Here is a 14,168-nt window from a genome sequence, read left to right as displayed (position 1 = left end):
TTTCAAGTTATAATCACTCTTTAATCGTCTTTATAAACCAAGACCACATTTCTTAGACAAGTTTTATAACTGTCTTCTGACAATGGCAGTACTGCACTTGCAAGCTGTACCATCGCACAAGGTATTTGGACTGCAGTAGAGTTTGAAAGGAATCATACCGGAAATATACTGGCTATACATGTATACATATTTGTCCCATCTGACCCCCCTCCCTGACCGAGCATTTCCCAACAAGAGTGAAAATTGATGTTACGACAATGTAAAGAAACTGTAAAGAATGAGACATCACAGAACACAATTCATTGAAGATGCTTTGAACCTCTTGCTGCCCATGCAGTCAACAGTCCCATGAAGCACTGCATGTCCAGAAAGTGTCAATTTAAATATGTGCAGGACATCCGTGCATTGATTGGTCAACAAGGCTTGGCCTCAGTAGATATTTGGGGGGAATCATATATTTGTTTCATCAATAACCAATGCTATAAAATTTACACAGAACTCACATTTTCCTTAACAGAATATTCATTAGAACTCTCTCTCTTTGAAGACCAATCAAGCAAAATGTAATTCACAATATGGTCTCTAAAATCTTATATACTTATGAAACAAGAGGGCATGGCTAAACTGTGTACAACAAAGCATTGCTCACAATGCAAAGAGAATCAGGAAAGCCATCATAAGACAGAAGAGACCCATGGCTTCTGAAAGGGCAAAACCCAGGATGGCGTATGTGAATAGCTGTTGCTTGAGGGAGGGGTTGCGGGCATAGCCGATGATCAAGCTTCCAAAAACTGTTCCAATACCAGCTCCTGATCCAGCGAGTCCTACAGTGGCAGCACCTGCACCAATGAATTTTGCTGCGGCCTCTACATCACGTTGAGGTACTGACGTCTGGAAGCCACGGCTAACAATCTGGGGAAAAGATAGAATTTACTCAACAAGGTTATCATTGAAGTGCTACAATCAAGGTTTCAGTGACCATGTTATACCCATAATACTGAACAGAATATTTTTTTCCTGCAATGACGTCATGAAGCACAACTTGATTTTATCTTGAGAGTTGAGACCTATGTGAAATTGTCATAAATAACTTATGATCTAATCATCAAGGGGTGCTTGTCAAATAATGAAAACGTTTTCTCTTATGCAAAATGATACAAAATGAACAGTGCATACTGGCAACTGCTTTGTGATATTAAAGTAGAAATATATTGAAAATCGTAAAAATGGAGAATCATATATCAAAATAAAGGAGAAAATAAGGAGAACACGATGGTGTACATCATTTATCATGGAGACCGATGAAACTCAGTTAATTGATAGTTTAAAGCTCTCTCCCTGAATGCTTCAAACACGCAGAATTACGTCCGCGAAATTGGGGATTTTTTATGACGTCACTGTCTGTACGAGAGGCGTGATTGGCTCTCCCACGTGAAGCTCCACTTGCATGCAAAACCTGTGAGGGTACGTTTTCTCCTCATTGTCACTGAATACTTCGATCCCGAAATAAAAGAAAACCCAAAATTTTATCTAGATTTGGATTTTCAAATTGATGATTTTGAGATGAAGTGAACAACACAGTCAGTGACGTAGTTGGAGGTAAATTGGGGGAATTACGCCGATGATGATGATGAAAATTCAACTTACAACACGGTCATGTACATGCCGATTCGCTACCAATTCATGCAGCTGGAAGTGCTAGCTACACAGCGCGGGCCAAATTGAATTCATGAAAATGAATAACCACATCCAGACAGAGTCTATCATAAGAAGGAAAATAATGATATAACTGTACTTACAAACAAGTGAATAATCCTAACCTGAAGGCAAATCAACTCAACGAATAGCAGCAGACGAAATGGCATATGCACCGACGATAAACTTCATGTGGCTGGGATAGATTGTCACTCGTTCTGTTAGATGTAACTTTTATCTCATTAATTTGACAAAATTACGAAACTCGGGGAATTATTTATCTATATAAAAATATAGTAATTTTGTCAAATTAATGAGATAAAAATTACATCTAACAGAACGAGTGACAAGTGTCCCAGCCACATGAAGTATATTGTCGGTGCATATCGTCTGCTGCTATTCGTTGAGTTGATTTGCCTTCAGGTTCGGATTATTCACTTGTTTGTAAGTACAGTTATATCATTATTTTTCTTCTTATGATAGACTCTGTCTGGATGTGGTTATTCATTTTCATGGATTTAATTTGGCCCGCGCGGTGTAGCTAGCAAGTTGTAGCAGCAGCTGCACGAGTTAGTAGCGAATCCGCATGTACATGACTTGTGATCGTCATGCAAGTTGAATTTTCATCATCATCATCATCATCGGCGTAGTTCCCCCGATTTACCTCCAACTACGTCACTTTGTTGTTCACTTCATCATCATTCTCTTCATCTTTAAAATCATCAATTTGAAAATCCAAATGTAGATAAAATTCTGGGTTTTCTTTCATTTCGTAGAGAAAACGTACCCACGCAACAGGTTTTGCATGCAAGTGGAGCTTAACGTGGGAGAGCCAATCACGCCTCTCGTACAGACAGTGACGTCATCAAATTCCAGTCAATTCAGAGACCGATGCGAGGCATATTTCGGAGAGGCATTTTAGCGTTTTTTAATCGGCGATTTTCACCTTTTGTATTATTTTCGGTATTTTTGAATGACCCACTGATAATCCCCACATCATTACCTTTCCATTGATATATAATAAGACCACATTCATAATCAATACATTTCTCCTTTAAGCATCTTTCTATTTCATTTCAGACTTACAGGAGAATTGGTTAAAAACTGTAGTTTGAACTACAAGGTTTTTTTTTAACCAAATTTTTGCCAAAATGTTACCATGGCAACACACATTCTGAAACATGAAAAATGTGTCTAGCACATCTTTTATCCCCAGACCCGTGTGTTCCAAATTTCAAGATAATTTGCAAAAAAACTGTGGAAGTAGTTAGAATCCCAAAATTTGCAAATGGACTGTGTCCGCAGATTGCCAATTCCTACATACCCCCATTCACATTGTATGGGAAAATTCGCCCCTTATGCTCTTTTTCTGACTGGAAAGCAAAATAACTCAGCATGCCTTAACCCTAATACTCCGGGGGGGGGGGGGGGGGGGGCCATAATGGCCCCCCCCTCAACAATTTTCGCGATATATCTGCTGCGCGAAATTTTTTCACCTTGCAGCTCACTGACTTTTTACATTCAAGTCTCGCGCAAATTTTGAGACCAAATTTGTGACGCCCGGGTACGCGGTTACGACATTACGCAACATTATGCAAGTGCATGTCAGACCCAAAATTGCTCATAAACGTGATTTCATGTACAAATCCAATGCAAATTGCGTATTTAGCCAAAATTCATAAATGTTTCATTATTTCTACTTTTACTGATTAAACCTAATTAATTTTGCCTTGTTTATGATCAGAATTATGTCTGGAACAATTTCCATTGAAAAAACAATAAAAAACAAAAAGTAAAAAAACAAAGAAATACATAAGAAATTCATAAAACAATAAAATACATAAGAAATTTATTTCCAAACCAAAGTTTTTTTGAATTACGATTGTTAAGAATGCTACAAAGAAAATTTTTACCAAAATTAGCATTCTAGGAGCTTTATTTAGTGAATTAGAGCAAAAAGTATGATTTATGCATAAATTAGCATAATTAATTCATATAAAATAACATCTCATTAATTTGCAAAATTTTACCATACAACCTTTTAGATTACATCGCACACTACCAGCGTGCAAATTTTTGCGTCGCTTGCGCGATCGGCGGCCGAGATCTTAAGGGGGGGCCATAATGGCCCCCCCGGGAATGACAAGAATCAAAATACCCCGGGAGATTTAGGGTTAAGGGGAAATGAGGGCCCCCTAGATTACAGCACTGTATGGTTACATCTGTTAAAACACTAAAATACAGTGTAGACATCTCCACACTTGCTTATGTGGAGCGAGCGTTGTGGCCAAGTAGATAAGTCTTCTGACTTTGAAACAGAGGGTCGTGGGTTCGAATCCCAGCCATGGTGTAATTTCCTTCAGCAAGAAATTTATCCACATTGTGCTGCACTCGACCCAGGTGAGGTGAAAGGGTACCCGGCAGGATTAATTCCTTGAATGCATGGCGCTGAGAGGCAGCTCGAGCTAAAGCCGGGGTAATAATAACGCGCCTCGGAATAGAATATTTCTAGATAGATGGCGCTATATATATGTCTATTATTATGTACACCAGTGACCATATCCAAAAAAACATGAAAAAATATCTTGTATCTGTGACAGTTGAGAAAACAATCCAATCATATTGGATAGGATTAATAAATAAATCCTTAAATGGGTGCCTTTGAGAAAATAATCAATTAATCATGTGATTGTTACAATGTAACTAGTAAATGTTCAGTAATTGTATCAAACCAAGTGAAATATTACAATATTTTTTAATCAAGGGGTCTCATTTGACCCATTTCAATGGGGGCAAACAAGGCCATGTGACAATGTGTAGTGCTCATTGGAGGCGGAAGCCCCAAAATTTAGGGGGGCACACCTGAATTATTGGATGGACACAGGGAAAAAAATTTGACAAGCCCCCCCCCCCTCCCCCAAAAGAGTTATCAACCTAAATTTTAGGGGGGACCACAAACATTTCAGGGGGGAGGGGCTCACGTGAATTTAGGGGGAGAACAGCCCTCCACCTCAAATTTAGGGGGGGGGGACAGGTCCCCTGCTTCAGCTGCCTATGGTAGTGCTCATTAAAATGCAAATGAGATTAGTTCTATTTCTATAGGATAATGTAGGTCTACTGTTGACCTTGTATTTTACTGTTTCTACTGCTACGCATTACAATGACATGATTGGAATTATACAAAATGGGGCCTATTTACCCCAATCTCCCCTGTATCATTATCCTTAGCAGTGCTAATGATTTAACACTGACTTTCTCATTTCTTTATCCTAGTGGTGCACCAGTCTAGAAGATTTTGTGGGCCATCTGCTTGGACTAGGCCCTAACTTTCAGCAATATTTCATTTACATGAAAATTTACAGTAAATTAAGACTCCTTCACTTCATGTTATATGAAGTGAAGGAGTATGCTTGCTTTAACTTACTTGACTAACAAGCGTCTCTGGACTCTTTACACTTGTAACACTGCTGAGCCCTGCTAGGCTGCTGTATGAGGCTAGTGTCCTCTTTGAACTGAAAAAAAAAATAAATATCAATAGTACAATTCTCTTTGCTCTGTGCACATAGAATAGAGAAGGTAATGTACATACATTGTTTGGACAAGTAGACTATCATGATCAAAGTGATTGCCTTTTTCGAGGCCCTGATAAGATTAATGAATGGAGAACAAATTCAAACACATAAAACAAAATTGAGACCTATCTCTACTTTGGTTGATCCTCCCAAAAATCGTCATTATCCAAATTCATTACTAGATTGCATGTATGAGTAACCCCTAGAACCGTTATGTTAGGGATATGAAATTGAAAAAGTTTCCTATGAATTTGTAATTTGACATGGGAGTTTACTAGAAGTACTTTTAAAAATAAGTATTAAACCATTTCTAAAGCATGTAATATTCACATAATTTCAGGATATAATCAGTCTATAGACTTCTGTGACTAAATTTTCAAAACCTATTAAATCAAAACTCAAACGGCCACTATACTTTCCTAAAAAGCATAACAAGAGAGCTTTGTATTGTTCCACAACCTTTTTTTAACTCTTGCACAACTGTTTTGCCCAGGTGCCAATTAAAATTTCATCCAAACTTTTGTAAGTTGTGAACCATTTGGCCATATGACAATTCCGATCATCAATGGAATCCAGAAAATAAAGCAATTTGGGTTGAATAACTTTATACCATGGAATTCATAACAAATCAAACTGACTTGGGTTTAATCACTTTATTCCACAAATCATAAATCAAACAGTGTCACCCCAAAATGTACTCCAAATATCAGCCAAAGTTTACATTTCATATTTTTTGTTAACTTTGAAGTACATGCATATCATTCAAGCAATTGAGTATTACCTGACATCTGTATTATTGCTCGTTGTTGCACTCAAGGGTCTGACAATTGCTCTTGAATTCCTTGCGATCTGAATGTGAAGATATACATAAATATAATGTAAATACACTGAATCCAAGCAGGCTCCCAATCTCAATTGTTTAACAGAAAATATACTAGTAGATTAAAAGTAGCAATGACAAACTACACCATAATAAGCAAAATCAAAGTATGTCAATGAATATCTTTATTTTGATTGAAAATAAAGATATTCATTGACATACACATCAATAAAGTTGCATGAAGTATACATTGACATTAGCAGTGCATGCACAGGGCCACCAGGGAGGCATTTCATCAATATTTTCATCCAACAAGTTGTCAGATCTGACATCTTTCCATGATTTTGATTGGCTCTGAGGCACTGTTCCTATGGTAACTGTCGGATAAAATGGGACTTGTCAGCTTTTCAAGTCCTTTCATGAAACGCCCCCCAGAAACCAACATCACACCACACTATTCTTGAATGTAAAGCATGGGCAACAAAAAGTTTTTGAGAGTGTGAATTATTTTCCAATTTTATTCATTAGGAAATGAAAAACACTTAGCATTCAGAGGCAACAAGTGGTTTTACTCGATCTTTGTGAGCAGCACAAAAGATCTCAAGCACTGACACTAAAAGGAAAAGACTGGACATTTCAGCAAATGTGCATTCACCAGATTGGTCAAGTGTCTTGTCTTCCCCTTGTACATGTATCTTTGATTATGATTGCATGTCAACAAACACTATAGGTACCGTAAAGACAAAGTGATGAAAAGCTGGTCTGGTAAACATAAGTCTGTCTCCACTTTTTAAGAAAATCTTTTTCATCAAAAGTTTTTGAAATGTGCTAAGATCTGCCAAAAGAGCCTAGACTTCAGTGATTATCAAGTCAAAACATTTGAAACTGTAAAAGTGGCATTTGGAGGGGATACTATGAACAAGCTGTAGCACCATTCAAAAATAGTAAAACCAGCTTTGCTTATGGAGAGTAAACAACTTGCAGATTCAAATTACTGCAACTCTTCAAAAGCCTCTTAGGTAATCCAATGTACGAGGTTAAACTATGACCTTGTTCTCGCAAACCAACACTGGTGAAATGAGTTTGGCAATTCCTTTGGTCATTTATTATTGGAATATTAGATACTTGAGGGCAATTCACAATATTGATCTTTAACCAAAGATTTGAACTGGCTTTCAGTGTTTGTTTCAAGAATGATTAAAATAAAGACTTCCTTTTTTTTGTAGTGTATTGTCTTCCGAAGACTCAAAGACTAGGTGGTTTCCGAAGTGATTGAAACAAAGTTCATTTACACTTCATTGGGTCTTATATCCATTAAAAAATTTAAACCTGTGATTGGTCTGAATGCCTTAATGTGACCAAAGATAATTCCAAACTATGTCAAAATGCCATGAACCCCAGACATCTGACGTCACGAGCAGAGAGTGGTAAATGAGCAGTCACGGGTGAAGAATACTATGAAATGACGAGTTGCGAAAGTCCAGAATATTTACCGCATGGTCAAAGCTTACATCAACACATGAACGTTGAGTTTGTTTTTGACGACTGTGCACATGCACACAGTGATCATGCAACTTCATCTGATTTTGTGAATAATTTGTGATACTTTCATCTCACAAAAAGACTGGGAAATTGTAATTCATTGAATCACTATTCCTATCTGCTGATTTTTCTTTTGATGGATACAAGAAAGGCATGATATTCCTCTTAAAAAAAAATCTGAAAAGCAGCCAAGGGTGGCTAAGTCCCTGCCGAAGTCTGAGATATCCCGGTCAGGGTTACAAGCTCTTGCATAGTAAAGAAATCAAAAGATTTTTCAAGGCGAGCCTGCGTGATAGCTTTATCATTTTACTTAAAAAAGACATACATACTTTGTGATAAGCCCTATATAAATGTTAATTATTTTTATTAGCATGAGAATGTCCTTGGGTAAAGGATTTCTTGTAAGGTAAATTTTTTTTTAATTTAAGAAATCTGAAAAATCTGAAAAAAAAAAAAAAACATGGGAGAATATCATGATTGAATAAGATTGATTTTTTGACTTGTGTTTAAACACAACTCTTTCTGCAACGGAACACTGGCCATCAGAGGTTTGATGACGGTACTTTGAACTATGGATCCCTGTGACATGAATGTAACAATTTTTCTTTATTGGGCTACACGCAACAGAAAGTTGTCATATTAGCATGTGTCCCTTATGACATCCTTTGTTTTGAGCCCCCCCCCCCGCCGGGGGTAGTACATGTATGATGTATATACTTGCTTTACTATCCTTGACTTGTGACATCTGTCTAGATTCATGGTATTTTGGCCCCATTTTATGTTGGTACTTGCAATATTCTTTGGTCACATGAACAGTAGAGGTCTTAAAATGAGTCCCAGAAAAAAAGGATATTCTCATTAACCAAGACTAATGTCTTTATTAACCGATATTACTTTGATTTTTTTTTTCTCACTTTTCCCTACAGGAAATTGAAGGGATGGTCCTGGCTGAAAATATTTATATCTTAATACATAGAGTAGAATTCACTAAGCAATATGCCGGAAAAAAAATTTCATCAAAATCGGATAACAAATAATAAAGTTATTGACGTTTAAAGTTTAGCAATACTTTGTGAAAACAGTCGTCATGAATATTCATTAGGTGGGCTGATGTCACATCTCCACTTTCGTTTCCTTATGTTATTACATAAAATCATATTTTTTCATTATTCCTTACTTGTGTGAATAATATGTCTCCCTTATCGTGAAATAAGTTGCAGCAATAAATATCTAATGCACTAAATCAGATGTCCATCCAATTTTTCTAGTTCTTGGACAAAAAAAATTTGAATAAACTTATTTTCATATAAAGAACAAGTGGAGATGTGAAATCATCAGCCCACCGAATGAATATTTATGACGAATGTTTTCACAAAATATTGCTAAACTTTAAAACTTAATAACTTTGTTATCTGATTTTGATGAAATTTTCAACATTTTGCTCAGTGAATTCTACTCTATTTATTAAACTAAATACTTTCAGCCCGGACCATCCCTTTAACTAATTGCAATTACGAGATTGAGTGCCAAAAATAGATTTTCTGACCTAATCCATTCTTTTGTTTTACAGATAATTGTGCATGCAATATCAACGTCAAAATGCACTGTGTGTGTGTGTGTGTGGAACTGTCGCGACTGCAGTGTGACAAATGATTCCTATTCAATATTTCTATTAACAGGGTACAATAAATAACTAAATGCAGAGAAACCTGCAATTTGAATTTTTTGAGTTATATTCATCTTTTATTTCAGATTTTTCTACAGTAATATGAACATGCGTGTTCTTTAGAAATTGAGGCATATCTTGTTAGCATATCTCCAACTATACATGTACATGTACGGTAATTTCTCCTTGCATAAACCAGATTTCATTTCCCAGAAGTCTGTACCAACCCAAGGCCAAGGCACTAATAATGCAGTTTCACACCGGCCGAGTTCCAGCAATTATCCCCACCTGAAACTATTTGCAAATGCTGTGGCAGTGGCAAGCCATTTCGAGGTCAATAAACAATGTGCCCTCACTTTTCCAAATACCACAATCAGGAATGGCTTTATTTCGGCTCAGATCTCGACTTCACTGTTCAAATTCTCAGTCAGACATCGCTTCTCTTGACTTGGCTTCACCATGAAAGATTTTATGCACTCAAGTTGGCGACCAGTCACCAGACCAAAAGATTTGCCAGTGGCAGCTGTTATAAATAACGTCTTTATCACTAGTCTTGTCACTTTTTTTGCCACTTAGCAACATCTAACATCTTTATGGTTAGTCTTGTCTAAGCCTGAGTCATATAGATTATTTTGAAAACGGTGTTCGACAGCTCTAATTCGATCGAACATCGATGCATCGAATATTGAAGGCGGGGAAAATTTAGTCTTTTGTTTTTGCGTCGATGCGATGCGCTTTGCATATTGCAATGCACTACGCACTGACGATATGCGCTGGCGTTGGCCGGGTGAGCGTTGCACAAGCAGATGACAGAGCAAAGTTCGTTTGTATTTCCATGATCACAAAACACACAAAAAAGGCCGGGGACCAAAGCAAAATTCTTCCTAAAATATCTTCAACAATGATATTTGCAGATAACATATAAGTTTAAAATGAAACAATAATAAAGACATGAATCACGCAGAGTCGATCCGAATGATTTTCGGTCGACTAGCATTCGCAGTCCATTCACCAGCCCCGTCCGCAGCTCCGGCCGTACACTCACTCTCCCGAAACGACAGGCGTGCTTGACGTCAGCGCCAGCAAACAATTGCAATCAACGGAGAGCGCTGTAACTTGCCTGAGATTGTGTAGGTGGATCCAAAATGAGCTCCAAATAAATTTATGGGAATAATTACGTAATTTTCTCTGGATGGTCATTTGAATTGCTATTCAATGCTGATATAACGATTGTGAGGAAAGATTGTGGAATATGAGTTCTGACGATGTTCGAGAATTAATCCTGATAATGACAATCCAGTTTTTTAGACGTAATTGAGCATGCGATCAAAATATAAATACGAATGTTTCGAATCGAGCCCTAAATTCATCTAAATTATTACGATTTAACAAGATTTTATGGTCATACTAAGAATATTGACGATGTCAGCAAAGTATGTTATGTTCATATGGAAGAAATAATACTGGGATTATTTCTATTGTTATTCCATCTCTGGACGTCTCCTCCAAGCTCCGAGAAAATAAGCACAATGCGCATGCGTGTTTGATGACGTATGACATACATTTTCCCATTCATGAAATCAGAGCCCAGAGTTGGGCACAAACTAGCTTCAAATTGATGGGAAAAAAATATCAAACGCAATTTTCTCTGTTTTGTCATGTAAAATGTTATTATATGGTGATATTACGAACTTGAACAGAGTTTTTGCATGTAGACAATGTTCGAGAATCAATCCTGACGTGATGATTATTTTTTTTAGACAAGTGCACTAGCTCGACTCAAGAAGTCAAGTCGATCGTCATGAGATGTCCGCCATTGAAAATTGAAACGAAATACAAACGTTTCACATCAAGCTCTAAATTCATATTAATGATTATCATATGCAAATTATTGATAAATATTACGATTAAATAATGTTCTATGGTCATGATTTTAATATTGTTCATGAAAGCAAGATTTACTTTTTACGTTGATCGCGTCAATTTCCGGCCATTTTCTGGTTTGATTAAAGAACAGTACTGCGCATGCACGATCGATGGCCATTCCATTCATGAATTCATCGTGACGTGCATAAATTATCTCGGCACGAGCAGACGAGTAAGACTCGAACTATGATCGAAATAAACTTCAAATTAATGGTGAATAGCATCATAATTACTCATTCGGTTTCATTTTGGGGGCAATAGAAATCAAGTAAGTAGTACTTAGTAAAGTTGGACATTACTGATATTTTGATGATTGATTGTGTAAACCAAACGAATCGGCCGGCCGACGTATTTTTTTTTTTTTTAATGCACGATTTTGCAAAATCTGCACCGGTGTTCGATGACATCGATCGAACACCAATTTTAAAATCGATTCGACTCAGGCTTAGTCTTGTCGATTATCACTTATTTTTGCCACTTTTAGTGATATCAATAATCTTTCATTGTCGATAATACCTGCTATAATATGTAGGGACAGTGATTTTCACAATTTCATGGCCTTTTGAAATTGAAAGTAGCTTTTCAAACGGAAAATAACAGAAAACATTTTTTCCTCAAACTGCACAAACTTGTACTCCAAAATCTCAACAAAAATACAATACAAATACTATCCACAAATCACAATCTCATCCCCACTTCACTAGACAATCCAAAACATTGAAACTGCATCATTGCCATCAACTTCATTCAATCGTAAACATCACATCACAAATTCTTTACAAGTCTCTAGACTCTACATGTAGGGCCTAATCAGATATTTATATTGCTAATCAGAAATGAATCGCAATGCATTATGGCCTAAAAGGGGCAAACAAGCTAGCTAACATTAGTGCACAGAGCTGGCTTGCTTGCCCCCTTTTCGGTCCCATAAAATTAACTGGTGTAAGAGGACAAAAAATTGAAGAATGTTGAAAAACTCCTCTCCTACTGCCATTCCTGTCATGCCTGATAAGATATTCAGAAAAGCGGTGGGCATTGACTTTGTTGAGCTTGAATGTGATTGAGGGGACTACGACATTGACTAATAATTTTAAGACTACTGTAGGCCTACTGGTGGTAATAGTATTTGACGAAGTCGACCGGTACGAAACTGCACTAATTAACGTCCCAACCCTACCAAAATCTAGACATGACTTGGGCCTGGAAGTCTCGAGATTCTGCGCACGTACCGTACCGGCGGTAGGCCAACGCTACGCCACACAGACGTCCACAAATTTACATGCCTCACAAAATACCATCTCACACTCGATCTCGCATCGCTTGCCCAGAAAATGACTACTTCGAACATATAGTTATTGAAATACAAACCAGAGCCTGTGAAGCAGAAGAGCAGATCTTTGCACAGCTGTTCATTTTGATAGTTTTTGGTCGGCAGACAGGCCAAGAACTTTTGAGAAAATCTGTGAAGAAATAAGAAAATGTTCAAGTCGATAAGACATTCAAATTACAGCGTATCAATAACCGAAAAAAACACTTCATACGGTATTCATTCCTCACAAATTATTTCCAATGTAATTTCAAGAACCTATCAAAGTAATTAAGAAGATAAACAGAGGTGCGATTCCAAAGATTTTGGTCGATTTTTAGGGACTAAATGATTCCTACCTGAGGGTTACCGGCGTTCCTGGATGGCTACGCATGCGCATGACCTTTGCCTGACAAATTTCGATAGTGGAAAATTAGGTTCCGTTCAAGACGTTTGTTATGCGAGGATAAAGTTTATCTAGTTGTAGCAGATCAGAGAGATATGTAGCAGATGGTTAAACGTCATCAATCGACGTACTCCATTTGATGTCATTTATCGTATTTGGGACCAAAATTTCCACTTCGTCTATTATTCAGTGTGATTTTTCAATTAGGTTTAATTAGGTCAAATAAGTACGTAGTTCACACAGTAGTCTGAGGCAGGGGGGGGGGGCAGATATGAGAGATGGAGCAAAATTCAAGCTTGACATTTGAACATTTTAATCTTTGATATAATTATAATGGTCGGAAAATAATATCACATTTTACATTTCTTTTCACTTTATTTTCCTTTTCGCTTTCTCTCTCTTTTATCTCTGCCGTGAAACATTTATTTTGATGCACTCATGAACACAATACAAGATCAAAATTGTACAAATCAGACTGGCATCATTCATCTGAATCCCTATACAAGCAGCGTGAATTTGAAATCGATTCAGTCTGCAGGATCCAAACCTAAAACGTCTTAATATGCAGGAGAGCACAATAAAATGATTCGATTACCTAAGGAAATGCCAAAATATAACAACTGTCGGTATATAAAGAGTGTACAAAAAAAAACAACATTTGAGGCATGCATGATCCCCATACATGCAAGCCCAGAAGCGGATCTTATTTTAAAAAAAAAAAAAACTTTTAGATGCAAGAAAACGCCATTTTCAAAAATTTTCCCTACTGTGGGAGAGGGGACACCCCCCTCCCACACCCTCCCCCTAGCTCGCTCCGCTCGCTTGGACACGGTCGCTACGCTCCCTCACATACCACCCCAACCCCCCCCTTTATAAAAAGCTGGATCCACCCCTGAAGCCCCCTCCCAACGTACGCCAGTGAGTTTTGATTTATTCATTGATTGATTGATTGATTTATTGATTTATCTATTCAAACCAGTGATTCATCTTTATATATAGGTATAAATCATCAGATAAAATTGGTTTCCTATACTTGGAATTAGACAAAATAATAAATGGGTGACGGTTGGCAAGAAACAAAACAAAACATAAAATAGATGATTATATTGTATAGTTGATCGATGAATTGATTATATAGACGACCTAGGATTATAGGCAACTTATGTAGGCCTAGACAAGCGAGTGCATGTGTAGACCACCTTATAATTATATGCGGTAACATTTTTTAAGATGTA

General features: G+C 37.2%; 1 protein-coding gene across 1 annotated transcript; it reads right to left on the bottom strand.

Moving 5' to 3' along the window:
- On the bottom strand, window positions 1-12,994 carry LOC121411302 (ATP synthase F(0) complex subunit C1, mitochondrial-like). Its single transcript, XM_041603955.1, has 5 exons — window positions 12,887-12,994; window positions 12,590-12,681; window positions 6,049-6,116; window positions 5,120-5,207; window positions 1-912 (listed from the first exon to the last, which is right to left on the bottom strand). The coding sequence occupies exons 2-5, from the start codon at window positions 12,632-12,634 to the stop codon at window positions 646-648; spliced, it is 468 nt and encodes a 155-aa protein (XP_041459889.1). The 5' UTR covers window positions 12,635-12,681; window positions 12,887-12,994; the 3' UTR covers window positions 1-645.
- Window positions 12,995-14,168: the final 1,174 nt, after the last annotated feature.

This window comes from Lytechinus variegatus, chromosome 3 (assembly GCF_018143015.1).
Source record: "Lytechinus variegatus isolate NC3 chromosome 3, Lvar_3.0, whole genome shotgun sequence".
In the NCBI taxonomy this organism is placed as follows: Eukaryota; Metazoa; Echinodermata; class Echinoidea; order Temnopleuroida; family Toxopneustidae; genus Lytechinus; species Lytechinus variegatus.
Note: the sequence above shows the minus strand (reverse complement) of the source record. Positions and strands in the feature narration are given on the sequence as shown.

What these genes read in the sequence shown, in the direction of transcription:
- LOC121411302 (XM_041603955.1), bottom strand. Translation starts at nt 12,634, where the DNA reads ATGAACAGCTGTGCAAAGATCTGCTCTTCTGCTTCACAGGCTCTG. An exon ending in CTTCTGCTTCACAGGCTCTG is followed by an intron (nt 6,117 to 12,589) that starts GTTTGTATTTCA and finishes CTTCACATTCAG; the next exon opens with ATCGCAAGGAATTCAAGAGC. An exon ending in CAGAGACGCTTGTTAGTCAA is followed by an intron (nt 913 to 5,119) that starts GTAAGTTAAAGC and finishes TCTTTTCCCCAG; the next exon opens with ATTGTTAGCCGTGGCTTCCA.